General features: G+C 40.3%; 1 protein-coding gene across 1 annotated transcript in view; it reads right to left on the bottom strand.

Annotated features, from left to right (window-relative positions):
* The window catches only part of TCF7L1 (transcription factor 7 like 1), a 67,818-nt gene that overhangs the window by 8,450 nt on the left and 36,110 nt on the right, over positions 1-23,258 (bottom strand). The window contains exons 4-6 of the mRNA XM_082200459.1: positions 7,243-7,326; positions 1,794-1,926; positions 1,409-1,511 (exon numbers count right to left, since the gene is read on the bottom strand). Of these exons, the coding sequence (XP_082056585.1) occupies positions 1,409-1,511; positions 1,794-1,926; positions 7,243-7,326 (320 nt within the window). The remainder of the gene's footprint in view (positions 1-1,408; positions 1,512-1,793; positions 1,927-7,242; positions 7,327-23,258) is intronic.

Genomic DNA, 23,258 nt, shown 5'->3' on the forward strand with positions numbered 1-23,258 from the left:
CACATATATACACTTACGTAATTTATTCCAAACACACTTGCTAAAGCAACTATCACCTCCAGCCAAGGACTCCTTGAATATATGAGAAGCCCAATACACATACAGAGCTTCCACAGATACATACTCTATTCACTTCAGTGAAGGGGGTCGTTCCCTACATGCAAAGGAATACATGCATAGAATACTCATGGAACTCGGAATAAGGGCACTGTCTTTTAACACTTTATGGTGTCTCCCCATTGAGCAACACGCTCAGTTACAGCTACATCAAAATATTGGATTTCTCCACTGATTTAAAGTGAACATGTCTCATATCCTTTATTGAGGGCATTTAAAAATATTTTCTCACTGTGAACGAGGAAATATTAAATTGTTTATTCTGTCCTTTTTCATAAAGCTATGCCTCTTTCTCCCTTTCTAGTTACTCCATTCCATTTAATTCCACCTTCTCCCTGGTCCCCAAGCTTTCAGGTTGTTTCCCTTTTAGTCAGTTAGTATCCCATGGTCAATCAGTCCTTCCCTTGATTATTTTTTCCTCACTGAAGATTTTTCTTAATATTCCTGCAAACCTCAGAGTAACCCTGAGTCTGCCAATACCTCCCTCTTCTCCATGAGTAGTACCATTTTTGTTACATGTGGATGAGCACGGGAAAGCTTGAATCGAAAACAGAAGAAATGATGCAACAGACTCAAAACTTACCATTATTTTTTTTAAAAAAACACCACCACTTAATGGTCACTTCTAACATTTTTATAATAATATTTTATTCTTTTTTCCATATAGAAAATTACATTTGTTACTCAACAATTATATTCTAATTCAACAAAACTCCTCCTCACCCAACATCAACTTCTGACATTTTATTTGACAGGAAAATAATGACTTTCTTGACAGATAAGTAATTTGAAAATTAACACCTGTAGAAGGCAATAGAAAGACCACTAGCCATGTGAAAATATAGCAAAGTAGTCTTTGTCTCTAAATGCTCTTGATCAGAAATAATTTTTCCCCATGAATAAGGGACTGGGCTGGCCCAGTCTGTGCTGTTCCAAAGCTCTAGGGAATTTTGGAACCTTAAAACCTTCAATTACTCAACTGGGTGAAGAAAGCATAGGATACAAATGTGATAAGTAAATAAATAAAATCTAGCTCATCATATTAATCTATAAGGTTTAGTACCCTATGCATGTGACTCATCCTAACAAAGCAAAAACCACAGAGGTCCCTTGAGCAGATGAAGAGCTAAAAACCAGAGATTGTGGTTTGATGGAACTGAAACAGAACCTTATTTCAGATGCTCGCTGATCATTTAAAAAAAAGGGGGGGGATTTCCACAAGACCAGAGAGGAACCGTTCCTACTGGGCAGGGGAGCAAGAAATGAATAGATTTAAACTGGTGGTTCTTACTGTGGTACGAGCCACCCCAAGGGATGAGGAATTTGCCCAATGGCACCAGGAGACAATGGGTAATACGGAGACAGCTCTGAAGGGTGAGGTGGTCGTGGAATTCCTGGTGATGGAAAAAAACCAATGGATGTTAACACAGTTGTGATGCCCTCAGTCCAACTTTCAGTTTCTAACTGGAATCCTACCTTACCTGAATTTAGAAAATATAAACATATTTTCCCCCAGGAATTTCACACGGTACTGTTCAATAAACTTGCATGCGTCTTTTGACTTTGTTCTGCTTCGATTCTCATAACTATCTAGTTAACAATTATCTGGCAATTTACCACATGCTGGGTGGGGTTTTTCTGGGGAGGAGGTGTTTCCACACGTTCTTAAAACTCACCTGTCTTAGGGTCAATTTCAGGGGAGAGATGGGAAGGTGGTGAACCTGGCGAGAAGTGGTCATTACTGTAGGTGATGAGTGGCGTCAGCGGGTGCATATGATGTGGATGCTGCACTACAGGAACTTTGTTTGACTACAAGAGAAAAGCAGGACTTTAATGCACAATTTAGTTGCATTTCAAAATCTTCTGTTACCTTAGAGAAAGTCAGCTGAGAAGAGAAATAAGTAACGTTTATTCATACCAGACTTCCTGTAATAATATCCAAGAACTTTTCTCAGGTAGAATGTCCATTATCAGCCTTGGCAGGGATGTGTGTACTATTAAAATGGGCTACATCATTTCAAAGTATTTTGTCATGTATTAAATATAAAGTAAATGTTTAAGTTTAAGTTTTCAAAATGGCAAAGAATGGTTTTATTCAGCTAAAATCAGTAATCTAATTCTTTTCTAAAGGACAAAATTACCCAGTTTGGAGAGATCCTTCTGGACCTCTTGCAATCCACTAAGGTTTTCACAATCCTGAATCTTGCCACCAACTCCAGATAATCTATGAACAAGTTAAATACTACCATTCCCCACATATATCCTTGGAGAACTCCACTGCTTACTTCCCTCCATTGTGAGAGCTGTCCATTTACTCCTGTCCTCTGCTTCCTGTTTAGCCAATTACAAATCCATTATCCCATGACTGCTAAATTTATTCAGGAGCTTTGGCAAGGGACACAGTCATAAAGCTTTTTGGAAGTCAAAATATATAACGTCTACCAGATCCTGGATCAGCCCTATTTATTTGGTTCATACTCTCAAAGAATTCCAAAAGTTTGATGAGCCGGATTTTGTAGAAGTCATGCTGATTCTTCCACAGTAACATTTGTCCTCCTGTGTGCTTAATAATTCTAGTTTTAATGTTTTCCAACAATGTACTTCAAGCAGACATTATGCTCACTAGTCTGTAATATCCTGGCTTCCCCCAACTCCCTTTTAAAATTTGTTATGTTGGCTAGTCTCCTCTGGCAATTCTTTCACTCCTTTGTCATCTAGTGGTTCAACTGCATACATTCTTTTTCCACTTGTCTTGTTAATTCAAATTTACTTTGCCATAGTTTGTGTTCCTGTTTATTCTCCTTGCTTGGACAAGACTTCCACTTTTTAAAGGTGCAAGCCTTCTTGGCTTTCAGTGTCTCCTCTACTTTGCTCATGAACCTCACTGGCATCCCCTTGAACTTGTCCATACCTTTCCTAATCTGTACCAGGCCTGCTCTGGAGATTATCCCCTAATTCTCCTGCACAATCCAGGAGTAGAACTCAAAACGAGACCTTAAAATCACTTCATGAGAAAATCATGAAACCAGACACAAAAAATTGGGAAGAACTTTATACAGGTTCCTTACAACTGGAGATGAACTGAAGTATAATTTTTTTAATGTTCCACCTACAAAAGAAAATGAGGATCATAACCTGCAATACTCATTCTCTTTAAATCAACCTGCTCCTGGTAAAATTTGGGTCATTTGACAAAAACTGTATAGAATATGATGGAAGAACTTTTGCTTTCCAGTTACTAGCACACTGTAAAACTGGTTGAACAGCACACACTATACCAGTCTTGTGTCCACTTCTGAGCACAGTTCAGGACTGGTTCTCAAAATCCAAAGTAGCTCAGGACTTTAAAAGACACCTTCTACTGCATCAACATGCCTAGGTTTTGAGATGGTTTTTGCAGGCTCTGTACCATATTCATCTGTCTTTGGAGGCAAGGCAAGTGGTGACCAAAGTTAGGACCTTTTCAGTGGTGGTATCTTGATTTGGAAGCTTCTGTCCAGGAAGACAGTCCTGGCACAATGCCCTTACAATGCTGAGTAAAGGCCCTTTTATTTGCAAATGTTTTTAAATATTTAGTTTCACTTTTCTTTTATGCAGTAGGTTTCGTTTGTTTTGTTTTAATGATTTCAATCATTTTACTGACATTGTTTATTATCATTTTAATTTTTAAAAGCTGTTTCTAAAGCTCTTTGAGTGAAGAGAGGGTAATCTAATCAAGTAATTGTAATAAAACAAAATGAATATCCCTCAGTAACTATACTCTTGCAGTACTCGGAAACGGGATCCATGCCAAAAGACATGCACAACTCCAGAATTGTGCCGCTCAAGGTGACTGCCATGACTGTAACAACTACTGCGAAATCTCCCTGTGATGGGGGTTTCTCCATACTATTACAAATTTCCCAATGATTATTTTATTATTACAACTTTACTAATGACAAAGGGTGCAAAGGGTTTTAGGGGAGGGGTAGTACCTCTGTTAGGGGGCACACTGTGCTCCTTCTGGAGTAGTTTGTCCACCTTTGGTTCCCACCCTGCACTCAGCTCTCACCTGTGTCTCCTACAAACTGTCAGCCTGCAACAGCAGCCACACCCTGGGAAACATCTTTTACTGGCCTACTATACCAGGTGAGGGTAGTCAGTGGGTCTCAAACCCTTGGTGAGTTAGGGACTTCCCCTGTATGCGAAGACAGGCTCCAGTGGATTGAGCAGACAAGACCAATAGTGGGCCCAACGGTCAAGAAGGAGGTAACTGCACATGCTGTAGTGAAAAATGAGGGGCAGATCGGGCTCATCAACCTGGGAAGGCAGCCCATCTGGTAGAAGGAAAACTTCTGCTGCCTTGCAGCTATTACTCATTCATGAAAAAGCCTTCAGGAACCCTGAGGAAAAATCTGCACCTGCTACCTTGTGGGACATCTTCAGGAGAAGAAAAGGCTAAGGAGTGAACCCTATAAAAATCTGGAGTGAAGTCCCTAAGACAGCTAGATGGCACCTTGTATGCCTCCTTCTAGCAACTCCTGCAGCCAAGCTGGTGCCAAACATATTGCTCTGCTTTCCTTTGGACCACATCAGCAAGGCTGAAAGTGGGGTATTGTCATCTGGGCAGCCCAGGACCTCCATACACCCTGCCCAGGCTTGCCCCCCAGAGAGGTCACTTTGGTGCTGCTAACACAGTGGTTTGACTTCACACCCAGAGGCACACTCCGCTGACTCAAGACAGACAGATGCCAACAACAAGTGCAAGTATGCAGCATGAATTTTTGCAATTTCAGTTTCAATACAATGTATACTTGTGCTTTCTCAAGAAGGTTACATAAGGCAACAATATGATTTTCAAGGAGACAAACAATCCCTATATGACAGTAATGGTAAAGGTAAAGCTAAAGGGACCCCTGACCATTAGGTCGAGTCGTGGCCGACTCTGGGGTTGCAGCGCTCATCTTGCTTTATTGGCCGAGGGAGCCAGCAAAGCCAATGGTTTGTCCACACATATATGCCATGTGGCATTTATCTATATGCTTCCAACTTTCCTATCACCAAGCAAACATGGATTCCTGATACTGGGTCAACAATTTACCAATTTTAAAGATGGGAAAGTGCCTAGTTAAGCGTTCCTAGTTCAAAAGACAATCTGTTAACTGCATAGGTTTTCAACCTTTTTGAGTCCACAGCTCCCTTGATCAACTACATTTTTCTGCGGCACCCCTGTGGGGCTCAGGAGCCCCATTATGTCACCGCTTGCTTGCAGAGCTGTCAGCCTCTCACCCTTTTTCGAACACCCTCCCTTTGGGAGTGTTTCATCAGCCTCCTCTCCCATCTCCTTAGGAGTCCTCTGACGATCATTCAAGGCAACCCAAGGTGCCACGGCACACTGGTTGAAAACCACTGGCATAGCAGAAACCTCAAAACCAATGCAAAGTAGAATCCTCAAGCAAGTGAGCCAATAAAGCAAACCCACAGCAAAAACCGTAAACTCTTTCAGACCAAATCACTCAAGAAAGCAAGCTACATTATCCTCAAACTGCCAATAATATGCCATTATATGATCAAGGAATAAACCTCCTGAAAACATTTCTGTTTACATGCATATTGAACTTTCATACTTACGTGTTCTTCCCCTTCATACAAACACTCCTCTTCCTCCACTCCCACTCTGAACTCTCTTTTTGAAACCCACTCAGCCAACATGGTTCCACATTACTCAAGCTTTACCTATCATAAGCTATCGTAGATCACCCAATGTAAAAGGTAAAACTTTACATTAAGATTTAGTTCATGGCGGGATTGGACCTATTACAAGTGGTGATTTTAGGTGTGGAAAGTGTTCCGGCTGTGCACAATCTCAGTAACTAAAACAATCCACAATCCTAAATATGGAAAGGTCTTTACACTTAGAAATTCCCCCACGTGCCAATCCATTAATGTAAAATATGAGATTGTGTGCCCTTGCCCCTTGGTATATGTAGAACAAACGAGCAGAGCACTAGGATTACAAATCAGTGTGAATATAAAAGTAGAATTAGAACAAAGAATATTGGAGACCCCATTAACAGAATATATGAAGTTCATAACTTCCGAACAGATCCACATATGTACTCATAAAGAGGAAGCTCAGTTTGTCAGCAAAAAGCATGTTTAGATTTCCATGTTACAAAGAATAAATTTAAATGGTATGAATGAAAACTTTGATCTAATCAGCTTATTTGGATACAACAAGCAAGCAAATAATGTCTGTGAGGATTGGCGCAAGAGGGCTGCGGGAAAACTAAAAGGTACTTTATATCACTTATATTGAGAATAGAGGGGTGGCTTTTATCGTTCATTCAAACAAAGCTTCCAGGGATGTTTTTGCCTTATGAATTCCCAAAGCCTAAGTCAAGGTATCACGGCTTGGGAATGAAGTGCCTCAGTTTTCACTCTTTTTGAATACTTGTGCTAACTTTAAAAGTAGCCCATGAAGTTAACTATTGCTGAGAAATGGCCATCAATTATTTTCACATGGGAAACTCAGGTTCTGTCTATTCTACCTTACTCTGTAGTAAGTGCGGGGGGCGGGGGGGGAGAGAGAGACTGAAATGATTATCACAAAAGAGGAACCTGAATGCTTAGCAACTTATTATAAGTTTTCAAGGACTTTTACTAAGCATTGGTACCTTGTACTATACAGGCTCTTGAAAAAAACAGCTAAAGTCTGCAAAAGAACCCTGAATATTCACCCAAATGTCTAGTTCAACAACAACTTTTTTGTTTCTTCTAATTTCTTGAATTATTATTTGGTGGCAGAACTTAACCATTTAATTTAAAATAGCTTTTCTATAGACGGACATTCTCTTTTATCCCTAAACAATCAGGATTTGGGTGCTCCCTCAACAAAAGCAGACGCTGAAGAAGAGTGTTTTCAGCTTTTCTGTTGTATCTGTATCTTTGTGCAAGCTCCTAATACTGTCAAGATCCAACAACGATAGTGATTCTAATCTGACAAACCTTCTGATTTTCAACAGTCTTCTTTTTCTCTCCTTTAGGCAGAAACTCCTCCAACTTTTTTTAGTTTACATAAGAGTATTCCTATAGATACTGTCTGACCAGGAAGGGTTAATGCAAAACCAAGCAACAAACACTTACCAAGTGTGCAGGAGAGGGCGACCTTGCATCCTTTAGTGTAGCTCCAGCTGGTACATCTAGAAGTGGCCACTTTACCTGCAGATACTGAAAGATATTGAAATAAAGAAGATAAAGCCACAAAAAATCAAATTGACAACAGATTTCACAATAACTTCATGGCCCAAGAAACCAAACAAATGCAACTTTCAGCATTGTTCAGATACAAAAAGGCTTGAAGCGCAGGATTATGTTTTTCATATCAAAAACCTCCTCACTAGTTATGATGCACTTTTAGTCCATCTCACAGGTCACAAAGATGGCATCATAGTAATGGGAAATCTCTTATGGTTGCCTCCCAGATCACCTTGGTAGCATATGGAAGCTCAGATCATATGGTTTCTTCTTCCAACACAAGCTACGGACATTGGATTGGAAAGAAAAAATGTGACTGGCACAACTCCATATATTAAGAAGGTCTAAAATGTTGCAGATAACACTGTGTCTAAAATATGTAATCCACATGCAATGACATTAAGGCAATTTCACGATTAAAATGCCGCTGATGTTTGTTTGTTTTTTACCTTCTTGCTCATCTGTGATTTATTGATCAGCAATGCTGACTAACACACACATACACAAATATACACAGAGAGATTTGCAAGATAAGGATGGAAGTGTAAAGGAAGAAAGAAGGGGGAGCATATAACCAAACTTATTCCCAGCAATACTGGTGTACATGAGCTACTGACACTAATTTGAGAATAATACCGTCCCATTTAACTCAACAGGGCTTGTGAATGTGTACAAGTATTGTGAGTGTAACACAATGATCCAGCAAATTCTTGTGTATGTTGACGCTTCCACAGAATTCCGTATCTCAAAGACAATAAACGTCATTTTCCAGAAAGTATTTAGTTGATTATTTTTTAACACCAACTATGTAAAACAATCTGCCAGTTTTGTTTTTTAAAACACTGACATTTAATACAGCATGGCACTAAATTTAATTTAGACCAGTTTCAATGTAGTGCTAACATGGAATTTTTATTTTATTTTATTTTCCTGACACTTTGCTAGCAAGAATACTAAAGCAATTTAAATTAACTTGCACCGTTGGATCTCTCACACAATCAGTTCCTCTAACTGTAAGACATAATGCATCTTAGAATTACTAGGTATTTTGTGTTTTTAGCAGAGGAAGAAAATTATTCCATGCCCTATAGCTGAACGCAGTATGTCCTGTGAAATGTGGAGATTTGGGAATGTGGAGTGGATGAGTTGCAGCTGTGCTCTGGAATTTCCCTAGCACACAAATCTTCATGATGTAAAACAGCTGGAAGGAAATCCCAGCATGCTCTATTTAGAGGCAGAACAACCAATAATTTAAATGGAAGATTAACCCTTCAACTTAAAACAAACCTTCACATTTCCTCCAACATATATTTCTACTATCTGTTGCAAGTAGAACGTGATGAATAAGGGCTGATCTGTTACAACAGGCCATAGGAACAGATTCAATCCTAAGAAGGCCACTATCTTCTGAAAAGCTTAAGTTTGGCAATCACAGAACAATACAAGAGAAGCAAAAGCTGTTTTGCTTCATCAGATGGGCTGCATTTCTTCTGCCACCCAGCCCATCCAAAAGACCACACTCGCACTATACATTTAAATCGCTATATCATTTTAAGCAGTCAGGGCTTTCCCCAAATACACATAGACGCTGTAGATTGTTAAGGGCACTGAGAGTTGTGCGTAGACCAATATTCCCCTCACAGGGATACAATTCCCAGAGTATCCTGTGAAAGGACTGTTAAACCACTATGAAATTCTAGCTCTATGGGGAATAGGGCTTTTATGATGTGAACTACCCTGAGAACTTCATCTTCATCATCATCATCATCTTCATCATCATACCTTATAGTGCTCCTGTACAACAAATTGTGCTTGTAATATACGCTGACTTTTGTACTGCCAGAGACAGTATGCCTTTCAGTATCAGTTGCTGGGAATCACAAGTGGAGATAACACTGATGTGTTTGTGTCCTGCTTGCAGGTTTCCCATAGGAATCTGGCCACAATGAGAGCAGAAGGATGGACTAAATAGGCCAGGTATGGGGAACTAGATCTAGTTTCCTCCAATAAAATCATTTCTCCCATTGAGATGCTTGGCTCATGAGATAAAAAATGAAATGAAACAAGTAACAAGAAGTTGAATCAATAACAGCAATATTTTACAATCCGTACAAGTTATCCTTTTTTGGTTGTGGAGACACTTTTTGCTTGAAATGCAGTAAAGGGATCACTGCTGTTGTGCCAATGCTGACACCCACCACCACTGCAGCTCACCCTAGACTATTCCTCTGAATTTGCTTTAGTTGCTTTTATGTGTTTTATACTGCTGCTTTATTGAGTTTTAGGCTATACACTGCTTAGACATTTTTGAAATATTAAGCCTTTTATCAATGCTTTTAATTAATTAAAAATATACAGACTTTTCTAGCAGAAGAAAAATGAGGTAGAGCAAATTTCTGATGTGGCTCTGACCCCTTTTGAACCCCTCTTTCCTAACAGTACCCACCTTCATGCAAGAAACTATGTGGAAAATGAGAGAGGGCTGCAAAAGACAAATATATCAGCACATCCTTGTATATGCACAATGCTTTAGGAGACATCTAGGGTTATACAAAGGATAGCTAGCACTCAAAAAAACAAAAATTGTTTTCACCCTCTTGCAAGAACCCTCCACACACTGCACTGTGCCAGGAAAGGCATAAAAAGTCCAGAGGCCAAGCTAATGATCCATCTGGTTTCACTCTGTGTATTGGGACAAAAGCAGGAAAAAGACAAGAGTTGTAATGATGCAACAAGCCTAGAAGCAGAAACTTACTGAAAGGGTGAGCAAATAACCTTTGGGCTGACCCATGAAAAAAGTCCAGAAAATCAGGTGGCTGGACAGGAGATTATCTGGGAGTTGAAGCAAGGGCTTCCCATCTTGAATCAGCACAGGGCATAGGTGGAAGAGGCTGTAACAGATGTTCCATCTCTCCACAATCAGATGGGGGAAGTTTTAATTGTAGCCTAGGTGTGTTTCTAGTTATTTCTCAGTATTTCCCCCATATATTCTTATTCCACTTACCTTAACCTAAAATAAAACTCCAAAATGTACCATGAATGAAGTGGCCTAGACTGGGAGAGGGACAAATGTGGCTTCCCTGGGAGCAAAGGTCAGCTAGGTAAAGGCTTGAGTGGAGCTTCAAACTTCAGACCCCAAGTGATCTAATATTAAGGAGGGCAAGTGGAAGTTCAATTATGTCAAAGTGGATCTCCTGTATTAAACGGCCGTCAACTGAAACCAATGGGAGGATGATTATTTTGCAACTGCTACAGACAAAGGGAACCCATTCCTTTACACTCTGATTAGAGTCACCAGAGAGAAGGTGATACACTCTCCATTTGTTCTTTACATCACTCAGCCAGTGTGGTGTAGTGGTTAAGAGCGGTAGATTCGTAATCTGGTGAACCGGGTTCAAGTCTCCGCTCCTCCACATGCAGCTGCTGGGTGACCTTGGGCTAGTCACACTTCTTTGAAGTCTCTCAGCCCCACTCACCTCACAGAGTGTTTGTTGTGGGAAAGGAGAATGTTAGCTGCTTTGAGACTCCTTCGGGTAGTGATAAAGCGGGATATCCAATCCAAACTCTTCTTCTCTTCTACTGTATTCTGTGATGTCTATTACTTAGTAGAAGGGGAAACACTGAAAAACATTGCAGGGTGAAATATTTATCCATACACCCTTTTCCTGTAATTGGAAATTTGGAAGAAGATGCAGAAATATGCATTTTCCTCTGCAAAAGGGAAGCGAGTCCAAGGCCAAATATGCATGGCTGTGAAATGTTCCCAAGACCCAAACAACATTACACATGCCATGGAGTTTGACAAAAACATCTGGTTTGGGTTGAGTTATAGCACATGAGACAAATGAATGCTCCTGACCTTGTCCTTACGATGTATGCATCCCTGCCATCTTCAGGCAATGATCTGGCTATGACATAACATCAAGAGAGAACATGCACAATGTTCAACTCCAGCCCAAGCAAAATTATACAACCAATATTACTCTATAAATGCTATTGTGTGTACTGAGAAGCTTGATGACTGTTATGGTGCTTGAGCGTGAAAAGAATGGTACAGCTACGCTGACTGATTAATAGGAGGCATGATGTGTTGGAACTTCCTGTTTTTCTGATTTAACGCAGCCTACCAGAAAGGTGAATATTGGGCTTTTCTAAGGTTTGTAGTGGACAAAGACCTCTCTGTACTTCTGAGATGTAGTAAAGATATAGTTAACACCTCCACAGCAGTGTTGAGCTCCTATGGAAGGCTGCTTTATTTGCTAACATTTGCACCGTATCCAGGCCAGATTCACATTCCTCTGCAGGAACAGAGCAAACATTTTAAAATAAAGAGCAATTGCCAAAGGTTTCCGAACACAGAAGATTCTGGATTCCCCCCCCCCTTGCTTTGGAGATTGAGAACAAAAAATTGGAAGGCAACCAATATACCAAGCACCTTTGGACAAAGGAAGCAGGATTTGTGTACGTTTGACATGGAACAGGAAGAGAGCTTATCTCATTCCTATAAAACATACAAACAGTCCACTGTGACAGACCAGTCTTGCCCACAATGCAGAACTGTTTCCCTTCAACCTTTTACATTTTAACTGTAAAACTGAGCCTCCAAACTCAAAGCAGAATATAGCCAAAACTAACAACTCCATAGCACAAGTGAATGAAACATACAAGTGAGGGCCCTTGCCCTGAGAGAAGGAAAAGACAACTGTAACAGCAGCCGCTGCCACCTGTGAGCCAAGAGGAACGTTTCCCGAGACAGAAAACTCTGGAAAATATTTAAAGAGTACTGTTCACATTTTACAAAACCTGTCTTCCCTCAGGAAAAACAATGCAGGCTACTGCATTAATTATACCTTATTCATATAAAATTGGCACCACTGACATTTGTAAGCACTGGTTTGCAAAAGTTTAAGGCAGAACTTTCCAAACTGTGTGTCGCGACACATTAGTGTGTCGGCTGCAGTGTGTAGGTGTGTTGCGTGAACGCTCCAACGCTCCCCTCACTCCTCTTGGGCTGAAAAGGGGTTAGTTTAATCTCTGGTTTGCTGGTAAAACTGAATTACTGTGTAACGAAATGATGCATGTCTAAAAAGTATGTCACCAATGTGAAAATTTGGAAAGCTCTGGTTTAAGGAAATAGTCTCCATAACTGTATGTGTCTTCTCCTAACTCACTCATTGCAGTGATTTACAGAAGCTAGTTGTCTGGCTGTACAATCATAAAAAGTAAATACATATAATCTGGCAGCCTCCAAATATTATCCCATAGTCCTTCAAAAGCTTACTTGCTATGTGTTGTTTACTCACTCACTCGCCTTAAGAAGGTATATTGTGAATGTTAAACCATAACTCAATTTTAATCCTACATACATTCCCATGTAGAGTATGGAAATTCAACATGGACACAGACACTACTTGTACATCTTATGCTTTAACCCAGTTGTTCTAGCAGTTTTTGTATATATATAATTCTGTGCACACAAAAGCACAAACTGTGGAATGTATCCATGTAACCGAATCCCTACCTCAAGATGAGTGTGGTTAAAGAAAGTTCTCAACACACGGTGGCTCAAATCACATACTATTCTTGTTAGTATTACAGAGTATATTTTCCAAGTTGCCCTTCTCCTACTACTAATTTGGTATTTCTGGAAATGATTTTTCAATTGTTTAAGTTTGATTTATATGCTTTTATTGCATTTGTGTCGATTGTTAAATCACCTTAATGATCTTTTTAAAAAGAGTACAGTCCATAACAGTTAGGCAGAATGAAAGGAGCAAATACTTTAGGCCATTACTTTATGACAGAGTGGAGAATCCGAAGCCCTACATATGTTTGCTGGACTAAAATTCCCATCATCCCTGGCCACGGCCGTGCCAGCTGGGGCTGATGTGAGCTGAAGTCCAGCTACATCTGGAGGATCAAGTTTCCTGCATTAGGAGGACAATGAAGTGAGAGAAGGAAACGATGCATTTGCTCACTGGAATACTGTGATGATAAAATGTTACTGCGAGATTCATATAGCTAGTGCTGAATTCTTGCCCTTTACATAAAACTGGGCTGAGGATCTGTAATCAGATCTTATTCTTCAAGGCTCCTATAACAGCCAATTGTGGAAAAGACAGGGAGCCAGGGCTGTCATCTGTACAAGGAGTATGTTTGGTATGCAGCTGGCCCCATGACCCCCAACTAGCTAGCGCAATGACCTACAGTACACTCTGGGCTCTGAGTACAGTAGAAGTAGTTTCCTAAATGACTGCCTTTGATCTGCTCTCCAAGCCCGAAGATCAAAGCATCTGGTTAGATTGGGGAAGTCCCTGGATCTGGCTGCTGTACAGCTCCAATCTGTTTCCAAACATTGAGTGGTGATGTGAGCTCACTTGCAGTTTACTGCAGAGTCATTTTCAAAGACACTCACACCACCCATAACTACTAGGACACAGTGTGCACCACCCCATTTGGTGAGTCAGCTTTCTAGGAAGCACTGGCAAGAGCTGAGAAGCCATGAAACCCAAAATACCCACAGAAGACGTGCAGAAAGTTCTACCCAATTAAAAGTTCTCTGTGTTGTCGTTTTCCAGCTGGTTTATTTTATGCTCCACCCTTCACCACTCTTGGTCACAAAGGGGGCTTTCTAATCCATTTGGTAAGCAGAGAAGCTGCTGGCGAATGAGGCGGGGGTGCCTCTATGAAGGTTGTATAAAGGCGCCTTCTCATTTTAAACAATTTAAGAGGGCAGCATGTGGGGGTGGGGAAACACTCCGAAAAATATACAAGGAAAGAGACTAAGCTAATGGTACAGGGGCAGTGTGGAAAACTGAGCACCCCTCTAAGTGCAAGACTGCCTCAAACAGACGTTCACTGTACAGCCATGTGTGTATTAAAAAAAAAGAGAAGAGTTAATGGCATATTGAAGCTATAAAAGTTTCAAAATGGTTACATTCCAGAGAGATTAGAACAAGCCCTGGTTGCTTGTTACCTTCCCTCCTCCTCTGCAAGTGGGGGAATGAAAAGGATTTTAACCATTTCTCTCCCACATGCTGTTGTGCCACACACACAGTACAATGCACCCTGCTGTCTGCACATTAACCTGCCATTTGCCAAATAGCTTCCCCTCAGCTGGGGATTAACATTCATCAATTCAAACAACAATCCAGTGGTCCTGCAATCCTAGGCAGGAACAATGGGGTGCAGACAACAGGCCTTGGCTTGCCCAGGACTGCTGTAGTCACTGCATGTCAGCAGTCTCTTCTCTTGGCGAAGAAGCCTGCAGCAAACCAGGAGGCGGAGGAAAGGAAAAACAAAAGAAGAGTTGCTACAACCAATTACAAACGTTAATGACCAGATTTCCTGCCCTTGCTACACACATGGCGTAGATGTTATCTGGACATGAGCAAATTTTACTCTAGTTTTAAACACCCTAATCTAGGGTATTCGGATCTGATTGTATATGTTCCTCTCTGTGTAGACCAGGCACTCACAAGCACCATTCACACATCTCATATTGTATGACATTTAGTATTATTATTTTTTGCAAACAATTTTAATATTTCTCTCATATCTGTCTTCACAGTTGGGCAATACTATAGATTTTGGAATTGTTGGGGAAAAAACTCTCTATAAAAGCCTGTTCTCTGTGAAAATAAATGTACTTCACTTGAGTAGTGGGGGCAGAGAAAAACCTCCTCCTACTGGCAGCTTCAACAAAAATCACGGGGCAAGAGGATTGTCCATCCTTCAGGGTAACTGCAGGGAGTTGCATAGGGGGGCAAACTATTTCAGATAGTTTATCATTGTTTTCCCCCATTCCCATCCCAAATACGGTTTCCTGTATATCACGAGTGATACTTACAGGCTCTCCAGGGCCTAAAGACAGTGTTCTGTTTGGAAGGAGAGGGAACAATGAAATATTTAGAAAGCAGGGCAAAAACCTGCACTGCCAGTCTCCTGAAAGAAACATGTACTCAATTACACTGTTTCCAGGATAAAATGTGCCTGGGGCTTACAGTATTCTGAATGTTGGCTGATGAGGATAACTGGATTACTAAATTGCTACTGACTCCCCTTAGTGAGTGAAGATTGTGGCAGTTCCTATGGGGTCTTGCTGGGTCTTCCCAGTTTCCACGCCTCATCTATTTTTAGTGCTATTCTAAATTATAATAGCCATTTTTGCTGCACAGTAAGATCAAGTGATGTAACCTGGCTGATATAATCTAAGAAATATGTATGTATAATAGAAATAATTACATTAGGTTTCTCTGTTTACCCCTCCCCCCACTGTCCACCTTGTCCAAATCAAATCTAGATTGCAAGTCCTAACTTAGATGCACATCCTTGAAGCGCTGTATGAAAAAACAAACAGCAATAATAATGCTTGAAGCCTTTGGAAGAAGCTGAGCTTTTTTTTCAGGAATACTAAATTAATCTGCCCAAATTCTTGCCAGATTTGTTTGATTTAGTTGCCCAACATCCCTGTACATGAGTGAAATGTGGAATCACTTTTCCAGATGTAATTGTTTAGAGGAAAGGGCTGAAAACCAATTCAGTGGAAGTTAATATAACAAGTTTCACCAAGCAAGGTATTCTGTGAGAACTGCCCTCAAATCAGAAGTGTAGATAGGACTGGTTTAATTCACTAGAGAAAACAACATCACTGGTTACTAAAATATCTCAATTGGTTGCTGGGGGGATGAATGGGGGGGGTTACATCTCCAAAAATGGCTGTTGGGGGAGAAAGGCCTACCACTTGTCCAAATGTCCTTGGCGTTTTAGCCTCACCATTCATTTATGGATACATCCTTTCTATACATCATGGTTTCTATTTATTTGACCGGGCAGAAGAAATAGATTCACCACTGCAAATGGTTTTTTAAAATCATCTTACAAATTAGCACTAACACACTCTTTCAAGGAGTGTTACATAAATGTTTCAATATATTTTAAATATTGCCAGGGAAGCATGTAAATTTAAAAAAATTGGTAAAAATTACTTGCTGATGACATGCCACCAACAGGAAAGCTAACTCTTTCAAACTAAGAACCAGTAAGTGTGAAGATGTGCTGAGTGGCAATAGGTTCATTTCTTGATAATGTCAAATACATATGTTGAAATCCCAACCCTTTATAACAATTAAACAAAATCACACTAAGGCTATAGACACCAAGAGAAATCACGCTAGCTTCCAGTCTTCTAAACAAAAACCCAGACTTTATGCAGTCCAAGAAAAGATGGGGAAACCACTGGAAACACAGAAGGACAATGACTGGATGGTGGTGTTATGTGGATGCCCCATTAAAAATGAGTGAACAAACCTTGGCAATTCCATGCCAAAAGTATTGTGTAGAAGCACCCGTGTCTTTAACAAGTCAACAGCAGAAATAGTGGGGATTAACACTCTTTATAAAAAAATTTATAATCAGCATTTTCTTCTCCAAATGGAGCATTCAAAACAGCTAAAAACACAACATATAAAAAGTAAATCCAGTCAATTAAAATACAAATGCATGCACTCGCACCGAAAAATGATTTTTAATATAAACCCAGAAAACCAGAGCTAAGTAAATAAATAAATCACAATTAAACAACAATAAACTTGAACTGAACTGGAAAAGAAATGTCTTCAAATGCCAGCAGAACACAAAGAGAAAGGTCAAGGTGTTTTACATATGAGGTGCTACCACAGTGAAAGCCCTTTTTTGCAATGCCACCAACTATGCCTTGGAGGGCAGTGGCAAGCACATGATGTCATCATCATCAATCTTACGAAGGTGGGCATGTTCACATAGAAGGAAGTGGTCCTTCAAGTAGCCTGGTTCTAGGTTGTTAAGTACTTTAAAAGGTTGTTAAGTAGAACTTTGAATTGCACTTGAAAATGAACAGGCAGCCAGTACGGCTGATATAATAATAAATGGGTCACATGATCACAATGCTTGGCACCAGTCTATATTTTCACAGCATCATTCTGCTCTGATAGAAGTTTTTAAATGGTCTACATAGAGCACGTTGCAATAAAACAGTATGGTTTCAAGTTAAAATCATTCTCCTTTCTAACACCAAAAACAAAAGACAAATGCAAATCAACAGTACTATCAAGACATGGCAAAAGATACTGGGTTGTATTCAACAATGGTCACACAACGGTCAATAGGTCTGCTGACATTAATAGATGTGTCTAACTTGGGTCTATTAATTTCAATGGGTCTACCACAAATGTAAGTTAGCTGGATACAAGAAATAGTACACAAACAGTTTCAGAAAAAGCCAAGGTGGTACACTATTTTCTAAAATTGACAGCCATAATTTTGCAGCCAAATTCCTATAAATTTCCAGTGCGCTAGTGGGGACAAAGAAGCGATTAGGAATTCAATAGCTTTGCAAATTAAGCTATTATGTTTTTAAGCAGCTAGCCTAAAAAACGTGTCCTCAGTGCCTTTACACTACCCAACCCCCCACACCCACAACAGGCACTTTCTTTGCCTGTTTACATAGCTACAGTATTAGCTGCTGGGTCACCAGGTTTTCACCCCCACCCTTAACAATTAAATAAAGCATTTGGAGAGGGTGGCGTAATTCAGCAGAGCATATTTGCTCCTTGAGGGATACAAGCTAAAGTTTAAACTGCAGTTTGTTTGTTGATGTAACGTGACAGATCACAGGTCTGCATCCTAACAGCTGCAAGAGTTCTAGCAGGACACTCTGCCTCGGGACTATTAACCCTAGGAATGAAAATGTTTTAGAGCTGTGAATTCCAAAAGCATAACAACAAAAGAAAAACTTTTCCAAATTGGGTTATGTGTGAGGAAATGCAAAATTCCAGGTTATAAACCCGCAGAGTCGCTTACATTCCTTAACAACAGCAAATAGACAGAATCTTTGGGCCTCTGTGGTTGTTCATATTTAGACCCTGAAGAAAAGAAGTGTGTGTGCCTCTCTCTCAGTTTTCCATTATGGACAGCATAGGCCCTTGTTTTTAGATTTTCCTCCCCACCTCACAAGACAGTATAGCATGCATAATTGCACTTGCCTCAAATGGGAGAAAATGTTTGCCCTCCCTGCAAATTACTGTTAACTTCTAAGTCAAAACAAAAACCCTCCCAAGGTTTCACAGCAACTATCCCTGCTGCATGTCAAAATTAGGTCAGCTATTAAATTTAATATCAAATCTGCTGGGTGAAGTGAAAAGCTTGTCTCTTATGTGCAATGAAAGGGCTGTATGACCTATGTGGAGAAGATACACTCACTGGGGAAGGACTGAAAAAACTGATGTTGTGGCCATAGGCAGAGCTGCAGGAAGCCTCTGAAAGGCAACGGGGCCTCTCAACCCATGGGAAAAGGGAAGAGGCAGAACACTGGAGCTTCAAATCCAGGCATACCAAGGTTGAACAGGATGGTGGCAACAAGTGGGTCAAAGGTCAACCAGCCAGCCTGCTCTGGTTTCCATGGATATGTGGCCTATTCATACAGTGCACAGAGGGCTCTTCACAGCCACTTACACACAATTGAGCTACTACTCCAAGCTCTGCAGGCCTCGTCTTGGTAGCACAGCACATTAGATGGTAAAGTTTAATGGAGTCAATTAAAACAGAGAATTAGCACTGAACTAGTCCTAGAGAACTACAGAGACACTGTCAGAATTGTCTCATCACAGGAGAATGCCAGTGTAGCATGGACGGAATAATCTGAAGATTTTACTCTGGTATGATATTACCTGCATGTCATCCATGTTATCTGTTAAAACCAAACCGGGTACAGTATCATGAATAGCAATAAGCGCTTGTGGGACCCTAGACCCTGGTAGAAAGCATTTTTTGCACCTTGAGAAAAGCTTTTTTAAAAATGAAAAAAAAAATTATTTTTAGGCTGTTTTACAAACATCTAAAGGATCTCACAAAGGAAGTATGAAGAGTGATAAAATATTGATTCTAATATACAATACCAAAACATTTCCAACATTTTAGTTCATATTGAAACAAAAGGAATCTTAGTTCTAAGAAATCTTGGGAGAATAAAAATGTGTTTATAGCAAACTCAGGAAATTTCCATGGGGAGGGAATTACACAATGAAGGTGCAGTAGCTGGGGGAAGCTATTTTTCTATTAGATGTTAAGTTTATCTTCCAGACCAGGGTTCTAGAACCCTCTTAGGCCTTGTGGCTCATTCGAAAATCTAAGAAATGCTTGTGGGCACCACAAAATACCTATTTCACAGAAGAAAAACTGGTGATACTAAGAACAGCCCCAACACACACACAACAGGCAGAACACCTACACATACACACCAAAGGAAGTAAAACAAACAAAAAGAGAGAGCAGGCAAACCCCCAAATCAAAAGAAAACCAGGAAGCCCACATTCAAACAACCAGTCAAAGCAAAAGCTTCAATTTTTAAAAAATTAATTGGGAAGGGGAGGGTGCTTTGGCACATGCCATGAAGAATGTCTGAGAATTCTGTGGTGTCCACCGGTGCCATACCGAGTTCTTCAACTCCAAACAATGATTGCATGCAAAACATGTCTCCCAAGGGTGTTGGGAGTTGCAGTCCAGCAACATTTAGAAGGCCACATGTTTCCTACTCTTGATTTGAGCCATTAAAGATAGCACTCTGGATTTTTGGACCAGGCTTCCAAAAAGCAGCATTTTCAGTTCAGGTTTCATGCAGATATTCAAGAGACTACAGTACAGTACTCCAGAGATTAGGTCCGAAGCTTCAAATGTCAACATTTTTTAAGCCTACACAAAGCTTTCTCCCAGGGACCATGGATCACGTTTTAATCATATGTTTGTATTTAAGACATTAAAACAATTAAAATTAAACACACACATATACTGTAAAACCCAATGAAAGAGTTTAAGACTTCTGAAAAAAACGTAACATATACTTTAACAAGCTACTGGTGCATGTTTACCTAGTATGCCTTTGCAGCCTGCAAAATACAAAGTTCTTTAGAAGTGCCAAGTCCTAAAATATTTGCTAGACTTTAACAAAGCTGTCACTTTTCTTGATTAATCAGGAAACAAATTGTAAGCGGCAATTAAAATTTACCCCCCTTCATGTCCTTTACTTATCTCCCCCTCTTCCCTATTTTAGACCATACATATGTCTACATTGCCCCCCTTCCAAAGCCTTTAATAATCCTTATCCTCTCTCCTCAAAAGAGGAGAGCTTGTAGTTGTCTGTGAAATTCACAATTTCACAGACAGCACCGGCAGTTGGGAAACTCTATTATTTCCTTTCAGAGGATTTTGCAGAGAAACATTCATGCCAGTATCATAGACCCAGTAAGACCTCATGATCCCATGACACTGTTAAGCTCTCTGCAACCTCTCGAGAAGCAAATGACATTTACTACCAGTGAAACAGGAGCAACAGAAAGAGCCTCCCTCCACCTCACCCCAGCTGAGAGAATGTGCAGAACTGTGGGCAGCTTCAATAAACCACCATTTCCAATCCTGTAGTCTGTTTTAGGCAGTAGGATTCTTGCCATTCCAGTCACAAGATCCTCCTGAGATAAGGGGACAATGAGAGTACACCCCTCCCGTCCAAGATATAGATTGCCCCACCTCCTCATTCAAAGCCTGGGGAAATGTCATTCACATAAAGAGGGAAAATGACTGCGTTTTGCATGATTCCCTTTTGTTTTATGAAGAAAAGGCATCATGGTACACAAGCAGAAATAAATACATTCCAGTGCTGGGCCTTAGGCAGCAGCTAGGTGAGAGCCAGGAACCAGGCACCGTAGGTATTATTTTGCACATGTGAAGACCCAGACTCCTTGGAAGCCTTTGCATTTCTTCCAGGTCAGGGGAGATGCACTGCAGACCTTATAAAACAGGGTTGATTGTTTCTGAACTACAAAACCTATGATCTGACCACAGGCCATGCTGGCTGGGCCCTGTGGGAGTTGTAGTTCAGCAACATCTGGAAAGCCATAGGCTAGCCACCTCTGCTACAAAACCACTTCACCCCACAAGAACTATTCAACCTATGTAGTGGCTGACTACACAGGGCATTAGAATACGGATCTATAAGTTCCATATTCAAGTACAGGCAGTTCTTGACAGCTTGCCACTTTCTTGAAAAGCTGATTTTTCTCAGATCCAGAGAGCTGTAGGGGTGTGGGGAGTGGGTGAGTGTATTACTCCCCAAAAATATGACCAACCCACACTCCATTAACACCTCACCTCTCCTTCTTCCATTAAACTTGGCTGCAGCAATGTTTTGGGGGGTAAGCTTCACAGAACAGCTTGCTAAGCTGTTTCCCCTGCCCAGTTAAACCTTCCTGCAGCAGCGTTTAACAGGAGGGGAGGTGTTTCATACAACAACTTTCTAAACTGCTGGGCTCTTCACCCTTCCTTGAACCTTGCTGCAGACACATTTAAAAGAAGAGGGGGTGCTTTACAACCCCTCCATTAAACAACTTGTATGGGCTGTCCTGCTGTTCCTCAAGCTGCAGTTGGCATGGCCACCTATTGGTGGCCATATGAGCTGCAGAGCATGACAACATTTTACATTTTTATGTATATAGGAAGATAAGAACACAAATCAAGGTTTCATTTATGTGAACACTAATGCCACAAAATCATGTTCGAAGTTTCTTTAGCTATTGATGGTTCCCCATCTTGAAGGGTAACATTATTTAATCCAAGTAAAGTTATTTCAGTTTTAGATAAAATATTTTTGCAGCCAGATCACAGAATCAACCACAGAGTTGGAAGGGGTCTTGTAGGCCCTAACCCCTTAAAATCCAGAGCTAGAATATCTCCAAGAGAGAGTTGTCCTCTACTTCAGGACCTCCCAAAAGGGTCTGCCTGCCTCCAGCTAATTGATTTCATTGCTGTGCTGCTTTTACCATGAAGACATTTCTCCCTAAAGCCCATTAGATCAAGCCATGTCCCCTGGAACAGCAGAGAACAAGTCTTTGCCTTCTTTATGTGACAGCCCTTTGTGTATCTGAAGAATGCCACCACATCTCACCTCTGCATTTTCTTATTTACACTAACAATACATATCTAGCTCCTTTAATCATTTTTAGTAAGATTTGTTTTCAATATTACTGACCACCATTGCCTTCCTCACCTAAGCCCTTTCCAAATTTACATTCTTAAAGCACAGCACCCAAAACAAAACACAGTATAAGGGTCTGGTGACTTCTGTTTCAAGTGTATCTGAAGAAGTGTGCATGCACACGAAAGCTCATACCAATAACAAACTTAGTTGGTCTCCAAGGTGCTACTGGAAGGATTTTTAAAAAAACTTTTTTTGACAGTATTCCACATTAGGTTTAAGTGGTGCAGAATGAAATGGAAAGGTTGCGTCTCATGGCATGGAAAATGTGGTTCAATGAAGGCAGCCTTTAGCCTAAAATTATGTTTTTATATATGCTATAAGCCGCCCAGAGTGGCTGGGGAAACCCAGCCAGATGGGCGGGGTATTAATAAATTGTTGTTGCTGTTGTTGCATTAGCCCTTTTTTTCAGCCACATCACACTACTGAATCATACTCAGCTTATGATCAACTAGAATTCCAAAAACCTTTACACCTAAACAGATTAAACAGACATTACATATGTATATAGTTTTTATTCTATTAATATTTAATTGTTTTTAGTTATAGTTTTTTCTATGTTTTTAGAGCTTCTTGTTTTTATCTGTAAGCTGCATTTAGTCTGGTCAGAGGAAATGGCAGGGTATAAATATAAATATAATAATAGCTATCCTTTATTAGGCATAGCAAAAAATATAATAACCCAGGTATTCTCCATCTTATAGCAGTGCTTCCCCCTGCCACCTGCACTAAAATGCAGAACTTCACACTTATCTCAGCTGAATTTTGTTTTATTAGTTTCTGCACAGTAGTCCATTCTATCAAGTTCATTTTAAATGTTATTACTTACTTCTAATATTCCTTA

Source organism: Podarcis vaucheri, assembly GCF_965113315.1.
Source record: "Podarcis vaucheri genome assembly, chromosome: 15".
NCBI lineage: Eukaryota > Metazoa > Chordata > Lepidosauria > Squamata > Lacertidae > Podarcis > Podarcis vaucheri.